This window comes from Cherax quadricarinatus, chromosome 59 (assembly GCF_038502225.1).
Source record: "Cherax quadricarinatus isolate ZL_2023a chromosome 59, ASM3850222v1, whole genome shotgun sequence".
NCBI classification, from domain to species: Eukaryota; Metazoa; Arthropoda; class Malacostraca; order Decapoda; family Parastacidae; genus Cherax; species Cherax quadricarinatus.
The window spans coordinates 13,150,718-13,171,722 of NC_091350.1; the positions used below are offsets into that span (position 1 = coordinate 13,150,718).

Sequence of the window (21,005 nt, forward strand, 5' to 3'; positions counted from 1 at the left end):
GAGAATGGAACAAAGTAGAATGACTTGGAGAACGTGTAATTCTGTAGGGAAGGAAGGCGGAGTAGGGGTCACCCTCAAAAAGGCTGGAGGGAAGGGGTAAAGGAGGTTTTGTGGGTGAGGGGCTTGGATTTCCAGCAAGAGTGCGTTAGCGCGTTAGGTGTGAATGGAGACAAATGGTTTTTGGGACCTGATGAGCTGTTGGAGTGTGAGCAGGGTAATGTTTTGTGAAGGAATTCAGGGAAACTGGTTAGCCAGACTTGAGTGCTGGAAATGGGAAGTACAATGCCTGCAATTTCAAGGAGGGGTTTGAGATATTGGCAGTTTGGAGTGACTATCTAAACTGTCATATCTGAGCACCTCTGCAAAGACAGTGATTATGTATGAGTGATGGTGAAAGAGTTGAATGATAATGAAAGTTTTTTTTCTTTCTTTTGGAGTTTTTCTTTCTTTTGGGTCACCCTGCCTTGGTGGGAAATGGCCAGCGTGTTAAAAAAAAAAATACAGATTATGTGTGAATGATGGTTAAAGTGTTTTCTTTTTTTGGGTCACCCTGCCTCAGTGGGAAACGGCCAGTGTGTTGAAAAAATAATAATAATAATAATATTTAGAGAGAGAAGGAGGAATTATTGAGGTAGTTTTGAAATTTGGAATGGATGGAAGAAGACTGGCTGACCAAAAGGGTGTACGTATTTATTTGAGGGTAGATGAAAAAGTGTTGGGACAATCCAGGAAAAACTGGGAGATTTTCAGAGGTATGGGCATGAGCATCCAGCAGGCATACTGTATGTTATATTAGAGTATGTGGAAAATGCAGTTTTTGGGCTTTAATGTACTCTTTGAGTGGATATTAGTCGATTAATTTCTAGAGGTAAACCAATTAGCCAGGGGAGAGAAGTATGGTGCTTACATTCTGAGGGATGAGCTGCAGTGTGACAGGTTGGTTGATTCTTTAAAATGTTATGTCCATGTACTTCTAAGAGGACCACTAGGGAATGATAAGTGTTTTTCTTTGATCACCCAGCTTTGATGAGGAATAGCTGTTGTGATTACTCCAAGGAGATAAAGCTGCCTTTCCCCAGATCAAACCTGAGTGCCTGCCCTTTCCTAGGTGTTGTATAGCCCCTTCAGGTTTAGTAATTCCTCATGAATGTAAAAATAGTAATTTTCTGAATCAGTATTAAATATTACTTTGGCTGTTTCAGGTTCCAGCTGCTGAGAGGGTTAGAATTTTGTCACAGTAGAAATGTACTTCATCGTGATCTCAAACCCCAAAATCTTCTCATAAATAAGGTAAGGGAATGAGCATCCAGTAAGCATACCTGAGCATGTTAAGTCAGAAAAAGTGAAGACAAGGGGTTTTTGAGATTTGCTGTGGTGTTGGAGTGTAAACAAAGAAACAACTACGAAGAGATTCAGAGAAACCCTCTAAGCAGACTTTAGTTCTGAGGGATGGGTGAGGATATTCAGTGGTTCATTTAAACTGTAATGTCCTTGCACTACTAGAAAGACAGGTAAGAAATGAGAAATGGTTAATTTGTCTTCCTTTGATGGATCACTATACCTTCATGGGAAATAGCAGGTGTGTTAAAAAATATACAAATAAAGTATAAGAGCTTTATAAAAGTATCTGAAGAACTGAAAATTTTGTGTAGTATCCTAAAGAGTCACAGATGTATTTCCTTGAGTGGAGAATTTGTCATGGGAAATTCTTTTCATTCAGTTAATTTTTTGACCAAAAATTTAAAAATCATTTTAATAATATACTAATACTACTGTATATTGTACTATAATACAAAGAAAAACAAAACATATAAAAAATATGTAAGATATTAGTTATTAAGTAAATTCATGAAAATTCTAATGAAATATTTATTTTTTTTATTTTATTTTTTTATTATCACACTGGCCGATTCCCACCAAGGCAGGGTGGCCCGAAAAAGAAAAACTTTCACCATCATTCACTCCATCACTGTTTCCCTGAACCCCTTCATAAATGTTACTTTGCTCACACTCCAACAGCACTTCAAGTATTAAAAACCATTCGTCTCCATTCACTTCTATCAAACACGCTCACGCATGCCTGCTGGAAGTCCAAGCCCCTCTCACACAAAACCTCCTTTACCCCCTCCCTCCAACCTTTCATAGGCCGACCCCTACCCCGCCTTCCTTCCACTACAGACTGATACACTCTTGAAGTCATTCTGTTTCGCTCCATTCTCTCTACATGTCCGAACCACCTCAACAACCCTTCCTCAGCCCTCTGGACAACAGTTTTGGTAATCCCGCACCTCCTCCTAACTTCCAAACTACGAATTCTCTGCATTATATTCACACCACACATTGCCCTCAGACATGACATCTCCACTGCCTCCAGCCTTCTCCTCGCTGCAATATTCATCACCCATGCTTCACACCCATATAAGAGTGTTGGTAAAACTATACTCTCATACATTCCCCTCTTTGCCTCCAAGGACAAAGTTCTTTGTCTCCACAGACTCCTAAGTGCACCACTCACCCTTTTCCCCTCATCATTTCTATGATTCACCTCATCCTTCATAGACCCATCCGCTGATACGTCCACTCCCAAATATCTGAATACATTCACCTCCTCCATACTCTCTCCCTCCAATCTGATATCCAATCTTTCATCACCTAATATTTTTGTTATCCTCATAACCTTACTCTTTCCTGTATTCACTTTTAATTTTCTTCTTTTGCACACCCTACCAAATTCATCCACTAATCTCTGCAACTTCTCTTCAGAATCTCCCAAGAGCACAGTGTCATCAGCAAAGAGCAACTGTGACAACTCCCAATTTATGTGTGATTCCTTATCTTTTAACTCCACGCCTCTTGTCAAGACCCTCGCATTTACTTCTCTTACAACCCCATTTTTTTTTTTTTTTTTTTTATCACACTGGCCAATTCCCACCAAGGCAGGGTGGCCTGAAAAAGAAAAACTTTCACCATCATTCACTCCATCACCGTCTTGCCAGAAGGGTGCTTTACACTACAGTTTTTAAACTGCAACATTAACACCCCTCCTTCAGAGTGCAGGCACTGTACTTCCCATCTCCAGGACTCAAGTCCGGCCTGCCGGTTTCCCTGAACCCCTTCATAAATGTTACTTTGCTCACACTCCAACAGCACGTCAAGTATTAAAAACCATTTGTCTCCATTCACTCCTATCAAACACGCTCACGCATGCCTGCTGGAAATCCAAGCCCCTCGCACACAAAACCTCCTTTACCCCCTCCCTCCAACCTTTCCTAGGCCTACCCCTACCCCACCTTCCTTCCACTACAGACTGATACACTCTTGAAGTCATTCTGTTTCGCTCCATTCTCTCTACATGTCCGAACCACCTCAACAACCCTTCCTCAGCCCTCTGGACAACAGTTTTGGTAATCCCGCACCTCCTCCTAACTTCCAAACTACGAAGTCTCTGCATTATATTCACACCACACATTGCCCTCAGACATGACATCTCCACTGCCTCCAGCCTTCTCCTCGCTGCAACATTCATCACCCATGCTTCACACCCATATAAGAGCGTTGGTAAAACTATACTCTCATACATTCCCCTCTTTGCCTCCAAGGACAAAGTTCTTTGTCTCCACAGACTCCTAAGTGCACCACTCACTCTTTTCCCCTCATCAATTCTATGATTCACCTCATCTTTCATAGACCCATCCGCTGACACGTCCACTCCCAAATATCTGAATACATTCACCTCCTCCATACTCTCTCCCTCCAATCTGATATTCAATCTTTCATCACCTAATCTTTTTGTTATCCTCATAACCTTACTCTTTCCTGTATTCACCTTTAATTTTCTTCTTTTGCACGCTGTATAGTCCTTGTGGCTTAGCGCTTCTTTTTGATTATAATAATAAAATCTTCTTTTGCACACCCTACCAAATTCATCCACCAATCTCTGCAACTTCTCTTCAGAATCTCCCAAGAGCACAGTGTCATCAGCAAAGAGCAGCTGTGACAACTCCCACTTTGTGTGTGATTCTTTATCTTTTAACTCCACGCCTCTTGCCAAGACCCTCGCATTTACTTCTCTTACAACCCCATCTATAAATATATTAAACAACCATGGTGACATCACACATCCTTGTCTAAGGCCTACTTTTACTGGGAAATAATTTCCTTCTTTCCTATGTACTCTAACTTGAGCCTCACTATCCTCGTAAAAACTCTTCACTGCTTTCAGTAACCTACCTCCTACATCATACACCTGCAACATCTGCCACATTGCCCCCCTATCCACCCTGTCATACGCCTTTTCCAAATCCATAAATGCCACAAAGACCTCTTTAGCCTTATCTAAATACTGTTCACTTATATGTTTCACTGTAAACACCTGGTCCACACACCCCCTACCTTTCCTAAAGCCTCCTTGTTCATCTGCTATCCTATTCTCAGTCTTACTTTTAATTCTTTCAATAATAACTCTACCATACACTTTACCAGGTATAGTCAACAGACTTATCCCCCTATAATTTTTGCACTCTCTTTTGTCCCCTTTGCCTTTATACAAAGGAACTATGCATGCTCTCTGCCAATCCCTAGGTACCTTACCCTCTTCCATACATTTATTAAATAATTGCACCAACCACTCCAAAACTATATCCCCACCTGCTTTTAACATTTCTATCTTTATCCCATCAATCCCGGCTGCCTTACCCCCTTTCATTTTACCTACTGCCTCACGAACTTCCCCCACACTCACAACTGGCTCTTCCTCACTCCTACAAGATGTTATTCCTCCTTGCCCTATACACGAAATCACAGCTTCCCTATCTTCATCAACATTTAACAATTCCTCAAAATATTCCCTCCATCTTCCCAATACCTCTAACTCTCCATTTAATAACTCTCCTCTCCTATTTTTAACTGACAAATCCATATACTATGTAATATAAATTTATTTACTGTCCTTTAATTATGGTACTACTACACAGCTTATGTACCCATTGCATACAGCACACATTGCTAAGCACAGTAGAAGAATTGTCACATGCTTTTTAAGCTTGGTTAATTGGTTATTACAGTGCAGTACTTGAGCACAATTTAACCAACATGTTTCTCCCTTTTCTGTCTCTCTTATGTAAAAAAATATGTTCAGTATACCCCCCTACATGTGTTTGTTTTTCATCTTTTTTTGGTACTGTTAGACACGACTAATTTTGCAGGACAATTATTTTAAAAAATACTAAGAAATATAATTTATAAATGTTGTAGAATGGAGAGTTGAAACTGGCAGATTTTGGCTTGGCTCGAGCCTTTGGCATTCCAGTACGATGCTACTCAGCGGAGGTGGTGACTTTGTGGTACCGGCCACCAGATGTCCTGTTTGGTGCCAAGCTTTACAACACCTCAATTGATATGTGGTCTGCTGGCTGCATATTTGCTGGTGAGTCGTGTGTAAGGTACCAGTACTGTTGTGTATATTGACTAATGTGTAGTAGCTAAACATAAGAACATAAGAATGGCGGAACACTGCAGAAAGCCTATTGGTCCATACGAAGCAGGTCCTTATCAAAACCACCCCTACCTTAAACTACCCAAGAATTTACTCCCGTACCCATGACACCAATCAAACCCAGCCCCTTCCACTCATATATTTGTCCAATCTCTTTTTAAAGCTATCCAAGGTCGTAACTTTGATCACCCTACTCGGAAGACCATTCCACACATCCACAACTCTGTTTGAAAACTAGTACTTACAGATTACTAGGATTTATTTCAAGAAGTGTAAGTAACAGAAGTTCAAAAGTTATTTTACAGCTCTATATATCACTAGTAACGTTTCATTTAGATCATGCCGCTCAGTTTTGGTCTCCGTACTACAGGATGGATATAGACTCATTGGAGAACATACAGAGAAGAATGACTAAAATGATTTACTGTATAAGGAATCTCCCATATGAAGATAGACTTAGAATCTTGAATCTCCACTCTCTGGAGAGACGTAGAATGAAGGGAGATATCATCGAGGTGTATAAGTGGATGATGGGGACAAATAAAGGTGATATTAATAAAGTACTGAGGGTGTAAATCCTCTTTATTTAAAAAAAAAAAAAATTCAAAATATTCAGAGCGCTGGGCGAGAGAACGTAGATCTACATTTGGACAGTTAAGGGGTTAAGTGAAGAGAGGCTGTACATACAGTAGACCATCATTTAGCACGAGTTTATTTGGCACGATTCAGATGTAGCACGATTGAAGAATTATGGCACAATATTATTTAACACTTCATAAAATTAATTTAACACGGTTCAGTTTGCAGGAGGGGAAAAAATTTTGAGCCCGCAGTCACCCACGGGATTGGCTGTGGGCTACACCATTGAGTCAATAGGGGAGGCCTACCACCAACCCCACCACCCTGAGCCACCCACCCTCACCACCCTCCTAGCCTTCAGTTCGGCTCATAGCGTATAGAACGATCTTCTGGGAGCTTGCTGTGTTTGTTTAGATATTTATTTTAATTGCCATATCTTAAATCTGCCGAGCAATCATGGCACCTAGTAGGCATATGAGTGTTGCTGAAAGTGGCAAGAAAAGGTTGCAGCATGTACGTCTAAGAATTACAAAGAAAATCGAGATATTAGATAAGCTTAAGAGTGGCTCACGTGTGGTGGATATAGCGAGGGCCCATGGCCTTCATGAAGTGTCAGTTTGTACAATTAGAAAGAATGAGGTGAATATACGAGCTTGTGTAATGAATAACCCAAGATGTCATCTCATGAAAAGAATGACACGTAGATCACAACAAGTAAACAAAACAGAAAACTTGTTGCTTGAGTGGATCGAACAAAAGGCAAAGAAAGGTGCACAACTTAATTTCAACCTAATTAGGGAAAAGGCCTTACAGTTATTCAAAGCAGTGTGTGATAAGGAAGGCCTGAAAACAAGTGTTTGTTTAGCACATGTTGGTTCCAAAACTTTAAGTTGCATAATATTAAGTTTTCTGGTGAAAGTGCTTCAGCTGATCATACAGCAGCAAGTAATTTCCCTGCTGAATTACAGGAAATTATTTCTGAGGGTGGCTATGAGCCACATCAAGTATTTAATGCTGATGAGACGAGCATTTTTTTGAAGAAAATGCCAACACGAACTTTTATCAGTCAGCAAGAGAAAAGTGCACCGGGCTTCAAGACAGCAAAGGATCGCTTCAACTTGCTCCTTTGCGGTAATGCATCAGGTGATTTCAAGTGCAAGCCCAGGGTTATTTACCGCTCTAAGAATCCTCGTGCTTTGAAAAGTGTAGATAAAAACCTTACCAGTAATTTGAAGGTCAAACTAGTCAGCATGGATGACAGAGGAAATATTTATTGCCTGGTTTAAGCATCACTTTATTCCTGAAGCCAAGTTTTACTTGCACAGCAAGAACCTTGCATTCAAGGCTCTCTTCATTCTTGATAATTCCCATACTCATCCACAAGCTTTGCTGGATGTGACTGCACATGTAAAAGTTGTATTCTTACCTCCAAATACGTCTCTAATTCATCCACTGGATCGGGGAGTTATTAAGTCACAGATGACTGTGAAACAAAAACCTGTAACTGTTTTGCATGATGGTAGGATTGCTGGTTTCTTTTTCTGTCTCATAAACACGCTAGATAACAGGGATATCTTGCTACTCCTACTTACACTTTGGTCACACTTCACAGACACGCACATGCATATATATATACATACATCTAAGTTTTTCTCCTTTTTCTAAATAGCTCTTGTTCTTCTTTATTTCTTCTATTGTCCATGGGGAAGTGGAAAAGAATCTTTCCTCCGTAAGCCATGCGTGTCGTATGAGGCGACTAAAATGCCGGGAGCAATGGGCTAGTAACCCCTTCTCCTGTAGACATTTACTAAAAAAGAGAAGAAGAAAAACTTTATAAAACTGGGATGCTTAAATGTGCGTGGATGTAGTGCAGATGACAAGAAACAGATGATTGCTGATGTTATGAATGAAAAGAAGTTGGATGTCCTGGCCCTAAGCGAAACAAAGCTGAAGGGGGTAGGAGAGTTTCAATGGGGGAAAATAAATGGGATTAAATCTGGAGTATCTGAGAGAGTTAGAGCAAAGGAAGGGGTAGCAGTAATGTTAAATGATCAGTTATGGAAGGAGAAAAGAGAATATGAATGTGTAAATTCAAGAATTATGTGGATTAAAGTAAAGGTTGGATGTGAGAAGTGGGTCATAATAAGCGTGTATGCACCTGGAGAAGAGAGGAATGCAGAGGAGAGAGAGAGATTTTGGGAGATGTTAAGTGAATGTATAGGAGCCTTTGAACCAAGTGAGAGAGTAATTGTGGTAGGGGACCTGAATGCTAAAGTAGGAGAAACTTTTAGAGAGGGTGTGGTAGGTAAGTTTGGGGTGCCAGGTGTAAATGATAATGGGAGCCCTTTGATTGAACTTTGTATAGAAAGGGGTTTAGTTATAGGTAATACATATTTTAAGAAAAAGAGGATAAATAAGTATACAAGATATGATGTAGGGCAAAATGACAGTAGTTTGTTGGATTATATATTGGTAGATAAAAGACTGTTGAGTAGACTTCAGGATGTACATGTTTATAGAGGGGCCACAGATATATCAGATCACTTTCTAGTTGTAGCTACACTGAGAGTAAAAGGTAGATGGGATACAAGGAGAATAGAAGCATCAGGGAAGAGAGAGGTGAAGGTTTATAAACTAAAACAGGAGGCAGTTAGGTTAAGATATAAACAGCTATTGGAGGATAGATGGGCTAATGAGAGCATAGGCAATGGGGTCGAAGAGGTATGGGGTAGGTTTAAAAATGTAGTGTTAGAGTGTTCAGCAGAAGTTTGTGGTTACAGGAAAGTGGGTGCAGGAGGGAAGAGGAGCGATTGGTGGAGTGATGATGTAAAGAGAGTAGTAAGGGAGAAAAAGTTAGCATATGAGAAGTTTTTACAAAGTAGAAGTGATGCAAGGAGGGAAGAGTATATGGAGAAAAAGAGAGAGGTTAAGAGAGTGGTGAAGCAATGTAAAAAGAGAGCAAATGAGAGAGTGGGTGAGATGTTATCAACAAATTTTGTTGAAAATAAGAAAAAGTTTTGGAGTGAGATTAACAAGTTAAGAAAGCCTAGAGAACAAATGGATTTGTCAGTTAAAAATAGGAGAGGAGAGTTATTAAATGGAGAGTTAGAGGTATTGGGAAGATGGAGGGAATATTTTGAGGAATTGTTAAATGTTGATGAAGATAGGGAAGCTGTGATTTCGTGTATAGGGCAAGGAGGAATAACATCTTGTAGGAGTGAGGAAGAGCCAGTTGTGAGTGTGGGGGAAGTTCGTGAGGCAGTAGGTAAAATGAAAGGGGGTAAGGCAGCCGGGATTGATGGGATAAAGATAGAAATGTTAAAAGCAGGTGGGGATATAGTTTTGGAGTGGTTGGTGCAATTATTTAATAAATGTATGGAAGAGGGTAAGGTACCTAGGGATTGGCAGAGAGCATGCATAGTTCCTTTGTATAAAGGCAAAGGGGATAAAAGAGAGTGCAAAAATTATAGGGGGATAAGTCTGTTGAGTATACCTGGTAAAGTGTATGGTAGAGTTATAATTGAAAGAATTAAGAGTAAGACGGAGAATAGGATAGCAGATGAACAAGGAGGCTTTAGGAAAGGTAGGGGGTGTGTGGACCAGGTGTTTACAGTGAAACATATAAGTGAACAGTATTTAGATAAGGCTAAAGAGGTCTTTGTGGCATTTATGGATTTGGAAAAGGTGTATGACAGGGTGGATAGGGGGGCAATGTGGCAGATGTTGCAAGTGTATGGTGTAGGAGGTAGGTTACTGAAAGCAGTGAAGAGTTTTTACGAGGATAGTGAGGCTCAAGTTAGAGTATGTAGGAAAGAGGGAAATTTTTTCCCAGTAAAAGTAGGCCTTAGACAAGGATGTGTGATGTCACAATGGTTGTTTAATATATTTATAGATGGGTTGTAAGAGAAGTAAATGCGAGGGTCTTGGCAAGAGGCGTGGAGTTAAAAGATAAAGAATCACACACAAAGTGGGAGTTGTCACAGCTGCTCTTTGCTGATGACACTGTGCTCTTGGGAGATTCTGAAGAGAAGTTGCAGAGATTGGTGGATGAATTTGGTAGGGTGTGCAAAAGAAGAAAATTAAAGGTGAATACAGGAAAGAGTAAGGTTATGAGGATAACAAAAAGATTAGGTGATGAAAGATTGGATATCAGATTGGAGGGAGAGAGTATGGAGGAGGTGAACATATTCAGATATTTGGGAGTGGACATGTCAGCGGATGGGTCTATGAAAGATGAGGTGAATCATAGAATTGATGAGGGAAAAAGAGTGAGTGGTGCACTTAGGAGTCTGTGGAGACAAAGAACTTTGTCCTTGGAGGCAAAGAGGGGAATGTATGAGAGTATAGTTTTACCAACGCTCTTATATGGGTGTGAAGCGTGGGTGATGAATGTTGCAGCGAGGAGAAGGCTGGAGGCAGTGGAGATGTCATGTCTTAGGGCAATGTGTGGTGTGAATATAATGCAGAGAATTCGTAGTTTGGAAGTTAGGAGGAGGTGCGGGATTACCAAAACTGTTGTCCAGAGGGCTGAGAAAGGGTTGTTGAGGTGGTTCGTACATGTAGAGAGAATGGAGCGAAACAGAATGACTTCAAGAGTGTATCAGTCTGTAGTGGAAGGAAGGCGGGGTAGGGGTCGGCCTAGGAAAGGTTGGAGGGAGGGGGTAAAGGAGGTTTTGTGTGCGAGGGGCTTGGACTTCCAGCAGGCATGCGTGAGCGTGTTTGATAGGAGTGAATGGAGACAAATGGTTTTTAATACTTGACTTGCTGTTGGAGTGTGAGCAAAGTAACATTTATGAAGGGATTCAGGGAAACCAGCAGGCCGGACTTGAGTCCTGGAGATGGGAAGTACAGTGCCTGCACTCTGAAGGAGGGGTGTTAATGTTGCAGTTTAAAAACTGTAGTGTAAAGCACCCTTCTGGCAAGACAGTGATGGAGTGAATGATGGTGAAAGTTTTTCTTTTTCGGGCCACCCTGCCTTGGTGGGAATCGGCCAGTGTGATAATAAATAAAATAATAAATAAATGTAGCTACACAAAAAAAAAAGTTATGAGAAAACTAGTTGCATTAATGGACTTTGACTCCAACTTGTCAGTACGAAGCTTCTGGAATAAACTTAACATTGCAGATGCTATCAGCTATGCTAGAAGTGCATGGAATGAAGTGCCCCAATCGGCATTAAATGCAGGCTGGGGAAAGTTATGGCCTTCTGTAGTTGATTCTTTCACTGGTTTTTCCCGTGCTTGAGAATCAGGTTCAAGAAATTGTTCAGCTGGCAAGATTACCAGGTGATGGTTTTGAAGATATGAATGAAGAAGATGTGAATGAGCTCTTAGAAAATAATGATGATGAAGACAGGAGTCCAGAGGAAATGTTGCAGAGCTCGATCCACAGATACAAGGGAGGGAGATAACAGAAGACGAATAATAACCTGAAGAAAAACAGTTAACATTGCAGCAGTTACATGAGCAGTTCCATATTATTGGTAAAGTTGCAGACTTTTTCACTGAAGAGGACCCTGACAAATCTAGAAGCAGTGCTTTGAAACGGGGTCTAGACCAGCTGATGATGCCTTACTGTCAGCTGTATAATGTACTGCAGGGTAAAAGAGCCCAGAGATCCATTACAGAATTTATGTACACTCCAATACAACCATCGACTTCAGTACCAGAACCTCAACCATCCACTTCTGGCGACAACCAACAACCATCCACCTCAGCCCAGTAGGGCCACAAAATCCATATCCACTCTCTTCACAATCATCCACAAACACCATTACCCACAGTGTAAGGTAAGAAATGCTATTATTTCTATTGCATTTGTAGTCTTAAGCAGTAATATATCACAACAATGAACTACAATTACATATTCACTTTTATTTTTGTAAGATGTGTTGGTCTAAAAAAAAGTTGTTTGGCTTTTGGGGGGCTCCCAGGAACATAACCCTAACACGATTTTACCTAGCACGGCATTTTCAGGAACGTAACTACCCTGTTAAATGATTGTCTACTGTATAAACCATCATTCCTATAACTGTCTTGCCAGAAATGCAAACTCATTAGTCTTACCACAGTAGTGATATTATAATTTTGTTATATTTGTAAACTTGTTATAAAAATCCTATTTTCTAGTGTAAATCTTTTTTTATAAATAAGGACTATATTTCATGTAACATTTTCTTGTGATTCAGAATTAGCAAATGCTGGACGACCGCTTTTCCCAGGAAGTGACGTCGATGACCAGGTAAAGCGTATATTCAAACTTTTGGGGACTCCTACTGAGGAGACGTGGCCAGGGATGAACTCACTACCCGACTACAAAACATTTCCCCTCTACCAACCCACCATGACCTTAGCTCAAGTTTGTCCAAAACTCAGCAGTAAAGGAAGAGATTTATTACAGGTATGTTACTACACATAGGTAGTAGGTTGGTAAACAGCAACCGCCCAGGGAGGTACTACCTTCCTGCCAAGTGAGTGTACAACGAAAACCTGTAATTGTTTTACATGATGGTAGGATTGCTGGTGTCTTTTGTCTGTCTCATAAACATGCAAGATTTCAGGTATGTCTTGCGGAAAACATTATATACTGAGTCAAAAAAGGAGAATTAGTGTGCACTACCTAGCAGAGTTTACTACCAGAGGGGAGTCATAGGCCTGGGTGCCGTGTGAAAAAATAATAATAATTAAACTTTTCTTGTCAGAGGAAAGAAAGTCTCCCTGATAGCATTGTGTATACATAGTATTATAGTGTATACTACAGTGGCTCCCTAGTATATAGATGATAAAGGCTAAAGTATCATTTGAAAACAGATGAATTTGTAAATAAAGTGATAAGCCTATAGAGGCAGGTGCCAGAAGTCGCCAGAAACTTACCACAGGTCAGCTGTTTTTAATAATCTTCCTGGCCTGCTAGTGTACTCGCATATAATCTAGTGATACCAGTGAATAGCAGAATACAGTGCTGTAGTAGCAACTAACCAGTATTATAATGGTACTTAGTGGAGTGGAGTGACTTTCATTAGTTTCTTTTTCTTGAAATACCAGATGTTACTGTGAATTTCATATAACCTGTAGTTACCAGCGGTCGCAATATACACAACGAGAAGCAATTATTACTACAGAAAAAGTGTCCCTCCTCCAAAATTTCCACCAGTCAACTATAGTGATAATATAGCATTTATTGTGGTGGAGGCCAAAAAAAAAAAAAAAAACTAGAAAAGCTAGATACAGCGATTGATAAACAAGGGTTGAGGCTCGACCGTTCGTCACTGTAGGAGTTGCCAGCAGTCACCGGTTTCTTCAACATGCAAGTTATACTTTTGTATCAATCAAATAACATATTACTCGGGTAGAATTTTCCAGTAGATCCTTCATGTGTTAGCCCAAATCACCGACCAGTATGTTTTAAATAAGTGACCCACTGATCAGATCAGACTGGCTCCGAACCCTCGACTGGACCGAACCCTCGACTGGTCGAACCCTTGGCCGGTTTCAAACGGATTCGTTGGACAATAAAGCAGACTGTAAACGGATGGGGTTGTAGGCGCCCTTATAAACACAAACAATAAATATAAAACAAACTCCAGGAGCGTACTCCGGTAAGCTGTCCTGATATAAAAGTACAGTTAGAAATAGAAATACAGATAGCTAGAGCTTTACTTAAAGAGGTTATTAATAGAGTATTCAAGAGGTTGCTAGTAGAATTACAGTAAATCAACCATTCAAATCATTATGAAGCTGTGTGTAGTCTGCAATAAATCAAACAAACGGGCTTCCACATGGATAAATTGTCATTTTTGTGGAAATTGGTGTAACGCCCCTTGTGCAGATATCCAAGAACTAGCTACAAGCAGTATTAAAACAGGGAAGTGTTTTTGGGTATGCCCAAAGGAGATAAATCTGTGGACTAAAATCACAAGGGTATTAAAAGAGGATAACATCAAAGCTGCTTTCATAGACAACCTGGAAGCTTTCTACAACAGATGGGAACATAAAAAGTCTGGGCTGAATGGTACTGCCCTTGATACTGGCCATGTAGTCAGAAACTGTAAGGCTGGAGGTGATGTCCTGGTAGTCAGTAAATGTGGGGCTGATAGTGCTGTCCTGGGAGACAGTAATGGTGAAGCTGGAGGTGCTGTCCTGGGAGACAGTAATGGTGAAGCTGGAGGTGCTGTCCTGGGAGACAGAAATGGTGAAGCTGGAGGTGCTGTCCTGGGAGACAGTAATGGTGAAGCTGGAGATGCTGTCCTGGGAGACAGTAATGGTGAAGTTGGAGATGCTGTCCTGGGAGACAGTAATGGTGAAGCTGGAGGTGCTGTCCTGGGAGACGGTAATGGTGAAGCTGGAGATTTTGTCCAGGTAGTCGGGAATTATACGCAGGAAGGAATGCATGTAAATGACCTCATAGGGGACAGGAGCCATAGTGGGGAAACAAGTGTAGTCAAAGATAAGATAAAACCAATATTGCAAACAGGAAATACAACAGGAAATAGCAAACAAGAGGACTCCACTAGCAATAGTGAAGATATATTACCGAGAACAACTGGTGGGAGCTCCATTGTTGGTGCTAGGGAAGATAGGAATAAGACAGGTAAACATGCACCAACAGGGAATACAGTCACAGAAACCCAAGGCAAACGGAAACCAAGCCTGTGCACATACTATGCACTTGGTATCTGCAGAAATGGGAAATCTGGAAAAACAGATGGGACGTGCAACTATGACCACCCTAGAAAATGCCGTGCCCATATGACAACAGGAAAATGCAAACTCCCTTCCTGTAAGCTTTTTCACCCTGAAATGTGTACCTCTTCAGTACAGGAAAGACTGTGCTATAACTTAAATTGCCAGGCACACCATCTAAAGGGGACAAAAAGATACAAAACATCCAGGCCATGGGAAAACCTGGGTAGCCACAGCCACTCAAGAGGGAGAGGTTTTTTAGTGCCAGGAAGGAAAAAAAACTGGCAGGAAATGGCAGAAATTGTACACCAAATCCAGTCATTCCTGGAGTGGAACCACAGTCGATGGCCTCCACTCCAAACCAACAGATACAGATACTAATGCTGGAAAAAAAATCCCCAACCCCCAGTACCAACAATACCACCAGTCCGATGACATTCTTCTTTGCAAATATACAGGGTCTAAAGCCAGCAACAAACAACAAAATACCTTTCATCCGTGGACTGCTTGCAGAGGCAAAGGCAATGTTCGCGGCTTTCACTGAGACCCACATAAAGGATCACTTAGACAACGAAATATGGATCCCAGGTTACAACCTATACAGATGTGACAGAGTGAACAGGCAAAAGGGGGGGGGGGTCTGTACATTGCAGAGTCACTTGTTTGCACAGAACTGCTTAATGCCTCAAATGATGTAGTGGAAGTTTTAGCAGTAAAGGTCGAGAACCAAAACCTAGTCATTGTGATAGTCTACAAGCCTCCAGATGCAACATCCCAGCAATTCCAGGAACAGCTGTTAAAAATTGACCACTGTCTGGAAAATCTTCCAGCTCCTGCACCCAATATCTTGCTCCTGGGGGATTTCAACTTAAGGCACCTAAAATGGAGGAATATAGCAAATAATATTGTTGCAGTAATAACACCAGGAGGCAGCTCTGATGAAAACTCACACTCACACGAGCTTTTAAATCTCTGCACAAAATTCAATTTAAACCAGCATATAATAGAGCCTACTAGAATGGAGAATACACTAGACCTCATCTTCACTAACAATGATGATCTGATAAGAAATGTCACCATATCAAAAACAATATACTCAGATCACAACATAATTGAGGTTCAGACATGTATGCGCGGAGCCCCAGACCGACATAACGAGATTAGTCACGAGGGTGCATTCACCAAATTCAACTTCAATAACAAAAACATAACATAAAGTGGGACCAAGTAAACCAAGTCCTAACCGATATAAGCTGGGAAGATATACTAAGCAACACAGACCCCAACTTATGCCTAGAACAGATTAACTTGGTGGCACTCGATGTATGCACAAGGCTTATTCCTCTAAGAAAAAGGAGGAGTAGATGTAAAATAGAAAGAGACATGTGCTCCCTTTACAGGCGATGGAAAAGAATAACAGAGCGGCTAAAAGAGGTCAATATATCTGAAATGCGTAGGGAGACACTGGTCAGAGAAATAGCAAGCATCGAACTTAAGCTAAAGGAATCTTATAGGAGTCAGGAATCGCGGGAAGAACTAAAAGCCATAAATGAAATCGAAAGAAACCCAAAGTATTTCTTCTCCTATGCCAAATCAAAGTCGAGAACAATGTCCAGTATTGGGCCCTTACTTAAACAAGATGGGTCCTACACAGATGACAGCAAGGAAATGAGTGAGCTACTCAAGTCCCAATATGACTCAGTTTTTAGCAAGCCACTAACCAGACTGAGAGTCGAAGATCAAAATGAATTTTTTATGAGAGAGCCACAGAATTTGGTTAACACAAGCCTATCTGATGTTATCCTGATGCCAAATGACTTCGAACAGGCAATAAATGACATGCCCATGCACTCTGCCCCAGGGCCAGACTCATGGAACTCCGTGTTCATCAAGAACTGCAAGAAGCCCCTATCACGAGCCTTTACCATCCTATGGAGAGGGAGCATGGACACGGGGGTCGTCCCACATTTACTAAAAACAACAGACATAGCCCCACTCCACAAAGGGGGCAGTAAAGCAACAGCAAAGAACTACAGACTGATAGCACTAACATCCCATATCATAAAAATCTTTGAAAGAGTCCTAAGAAGCAAGATCACAACCCATCTAGAAACCCATCAGTTACACAACCCAGGGCAACATGGGTTTAGAACAGGTCGCTCCTGTCTGTCTCAACTATTGGATCACTACGACAAGGTCCTAGATGCACTAGAAGACAAAAAGAATGCAGATGTAATATATACAGACTTTGCAAAAGCCTTCGACAAGTGTGACCATGGCATAATAGCGCACAAAATGCGTGCTAAAGGTATAACAGGAAAAGTCGGTCAATGGATCTATAATTTCCTCACTAACAGAACACAGAGAGTAGTAGTCAACAGAGTAAAGTCCGAGGCAGGCACGGTGAAAAGCTCTGTTCCACAAGGCACAGTACTCGCTCCCATCTTGTTCCTCATCCTCATATCTGACATAGACAAGGATGTCAGCCACAGCACCGTGTCTTCCTTTGCAGATGACACCCGAATCTGCATGACAGTGTCTTCCATTGCAGACACTGCAAGGCTCCAGGCGGATATCAACCAAATCTTTCAGTGGGCTGCAGAAAACAATATGAAGTTCAACGATGAGAAATTTCAATTACTCAGATATGGTAAACACGAGGAAATTAAATCTTCATCAGAGTAAAAAACAAATTCTGGCCACAAAATAGAGCGAAACACCAACGTCAAAGACCTGGGAGTGATCATGTCGGAGGATCTCACCTTCAAGGACCATAACATTGTATCGATCGCATCTGCTAGAAAAATGACAGGATGGATAATGAGAACCTTCAAAACGAGGGATGCCGAGCCCATGATGACACTCTTCAGGTCACTTGTTCTATCTAGGCTGGAATATTGCTGCACACTAACAGCACCTTTCAAGGCAGGTGAAATTGCTGACCTAGAAAATGTACAGAGAACCTTCACGGCGCGCATAACGGAGATAAAACACCTCAATTACTGGGAGCGCTTGAGGTTCCTGAACCTGTATTCCCTGGAACACAGGCGGGAGAGATACATGATTATATACACCTGGAAAATCCTAGAGGGACTAGTACCGAACTTGCACACGAAAATCACTCACTACGAAAGCAAAAGACTTGGCAGACGATGCAACATCCCCCCAATGAAAAGCAGGGGTGTCACTAGCACGTTAAGAGACCATACAATAAGTGTCAGGGGCCCGAGACTGTTCAACTGCCTCCCAGCATACATAAGGGGGATTACCAACAGACCCCTGGCAGTCTTCAAGCTGGCACTGGACAAGCACCTAAAGTCGGTTCCTGATCAGCCGGGCTGTGGCTCGTACGTTGGTTTGCGTGCAGCTAGCAGTAACAGCCTGGTTGATCAGGCTCTGATCCACCAGGAGGCCTGGTCACAGACCGGGCCGCAGGTGCGTTGACCCCCGGAACTCTCTCCAGGTAAACTCCAGGTAAACACTACACATATATGTACAAGCATATATATACACACACCCCTCTGGGTATTCTTCTATTTTCTTTCTAGTTCTTGTTCTTGTTTATTTCCTCTTGTCTCCATGGGGAAGTGGAAGAGAATTCTTCCTCCGTAAGCCATGCGTGTTGTAAGAGGCGGCTAAAATGCCGGGAGCAAGGGGCTAGTAACCCCTTCTTCCGTATAAATTACTAAATTTAAAAGAGAAACTTTCGTTTTGCTTTTTGGGCCACCCTGCCTTGGTGGGATATGGCCGGTTTGTTGAAAGAAAGAAAAAGGATTGCTGGTGTCCTTTTTTCTGTCTCATAAACATGCAAGATTTCAGGTACATCTTGCTACTTCTACTTACACTTAGGTCACACTACATGTACATGTACAAGCATATATATACACACCCCTTTGAGTTTTCTTCTATTTTCTTTCTAGTTCTTGTTCTTGTTTATTTCCTCTTACCTCCATGGGGAAGTGGAACAGAATTCTTCCTCCATAAGCCATGTGTGTTGTAAGAGGCAACTAAAATGCCGGGGAGCAAGGGGCTAGTAACCCCTTCTCCTGTATATATTACTAAATGTAAAAGGAGAAACTTTCGTTTTTCCTTTTGGGCCACCCCACCTCGGTGGGATACGGCCGGTGTGTTGAAAGAAAGAACTCTGGAATATGTGTATTGTATATTATCTAGTTAGCTGTGTTTTCTCCTTTGGTTCTGAAATTTCAAGGTACAATTTGAATGTCACAACTCACTTCATATATTTTTCTAATGTACTGTATGGCAGTTTTCTTTTTGTTCTGCCTATAAATTACCAACGTCAAAGATTATCTCTGTCACAATCTTCTTTAGAATAACAGATTACTGGTTTCTTAACTCATCACCTGTTTCCAACCAAGTTAGGGAGACCCAAGTAAAGAAACACATTCACAAAACAATCACTCTTTATCTGTTCCAAAAGTATACTGACATCACATCAAATAACTCTTTGAACCATATTCTCAGCCGTCCTTTAAAGTTCAAGCATTTTACTTCCTACCTCCAAGATCACATCCTAAGTAGTATAAGAATAACATATTATATGTCTATGCTTCAGTGCAGTTATGATTTTTTGCTAAATCTTTTGTAGCAGTGCTGATTCCTCATCAAAGCAAACAGTAAGAAGTAGAGGACCTGCAATCTGAAAGAGGGGTGGTAATGTTGCAGTTCAGAAGGTTATCTGAGCTGTGATGTTGGCACATTTCTGGGAAGACAGTTAATGAATGAATGAATGACAGTGAGTGTCATCCACACCTCCTCCTTCAGGGTACAGGCACTGCATTTTCCACGTTCAGGACTTAAGTCCAGCTAACTAGTTTCCCTGAATCCTTTTATAAATATTACCTTGTTCACACTTTAACAGCACATCAAGAAATAAAAACCACCAGTTTTCACTCTGATCTAAGATGCTCACACAGCCAAAAATTGTTATTTTTATCAGTAATAGTTTTAAGATTCTTTGTTGTATAATTTAGTTTGTACATTCTTATATTGTATTTGTCTTGTCTGTCTTCATTAAAACTGTACTATTTTTCAGCGGCTACTAATCTGCAATCCTGCAGTGAGGATGAGTGCAGAAGATGCCATGTTGCACTCATACTTTTCTGATCTCTCCCCATCAATACGTAATGTTTAGAGGGTGATGAACAGTTTGGTCAGTGAACCAGTGTCTGTGTCAAACAGTGTAATGTGTGTAGACATTTTAATGGTAGAAAATTGACATGTAGATTTTTCACTTCTTATCTGTAGGAAACAGACAATTTCTAGCCTCTTTTACAGTATATTAGTATTATTACTGTATTGGAGATTTAATGAAGATCAGACATAGGCATATTGAAGCAGTCCTGTGGCCTCTGATTGGTTATTTCCAGAACTCACAATACATCTGTTATTACTGTATTATTATTTAATGAGTAAATTTCCTTAACAGGAACTTACCTGTTTTATATAAACCTTTGTAAGGTTGATTCCTTATTTTAGATATTACTGGCAATCACCGTAGTGTAGGACTTCTTCTAAAAATTGGTTATTTGGGTCATTATCGCAGCCCTCAGTATGAAAGGCATGAATCACTCTACTTATGCCAGTGGTGAAACTCACACCAAGATTCCATCATCTGTGATCTTGGTAATAAAAGTTCACAATAAAGTGATAAACATGGTTTTATCATTTGCCTTAGTTGATGTTCTTAACCTGATGCACATAAAACAAATTTATAATATATGTAGTAAGTTAATTAGATGCTTACCATATTTTGATTAGACTCTGTTACTGCCAGAGAGGATATAGAATTAAGACTTAGCAATTTGTCATCAAAGTGTAAATGTTAATCTCTATACCTGGTAAGTTATTTACTATATATGAAACATTATGCTAAATCTAAAATATTTTTACACAAAAATTTTAATTGCTGCTCATATATTACTGTCATGTTGTTGTATGTACTCATCATCAGTTAGCCTGCCTATTGCACTGGTGAAGAGTGGTTTTATGACTTTCCATTTCTTTTTAAGAACAAATGGTACAAAAAAAAGAGGATATATTATTATATAAGGCAGTCTGGATAAGATGATGAACCTTGTCCATTTGCTCCCACTGTCCCCTCTGTTTAGAGTATTGAAAGAGATCAAACATAGGCTTATTGAAGCAGTTTTGAGGCCTCTTGATTGTCTTGTTTCTAAAACTCACAATACATCTGTGCCTACAACTGGACCAAGTGACTTTGAAGCAGA

General features: G+C 40.7%; 1 protein-coding gene across 1 annotated transcript in view; it reads left to right on the plus strand.

Annotated features, from left to right (window-relative positions):
• Nucleotides 1-20,184, plus strand: part of LOC128698800 (cyclin-dependent kinase 5) — a 34,229-nt gene extending 14,045 nt beyond the window's left edge. The window contains exons 4-7 of the mRNA XM_070097739.1: nt 1,203-1,290; nt 5,254-5,425; nt 12,261-12,472; nt 19,811-20,184. Coding sequence (XP_069953840.1) covers nt 1,203-1,290; nt 5,254-5,425; nt 12,261-12,472; nt 19,811-19,909 — 571 coding nt within the window. The 3' untranslated portion in view covers nt 19,910-20,184. The remainder of the gene's footprint in view (nt 1-1,202; nt 1,291-5,253; nt 5,426-12,260; nt 12,473-19,810) is intronic.
• Nucleotides 20,185-21,005: the final 821 nt, after the last annotated feature.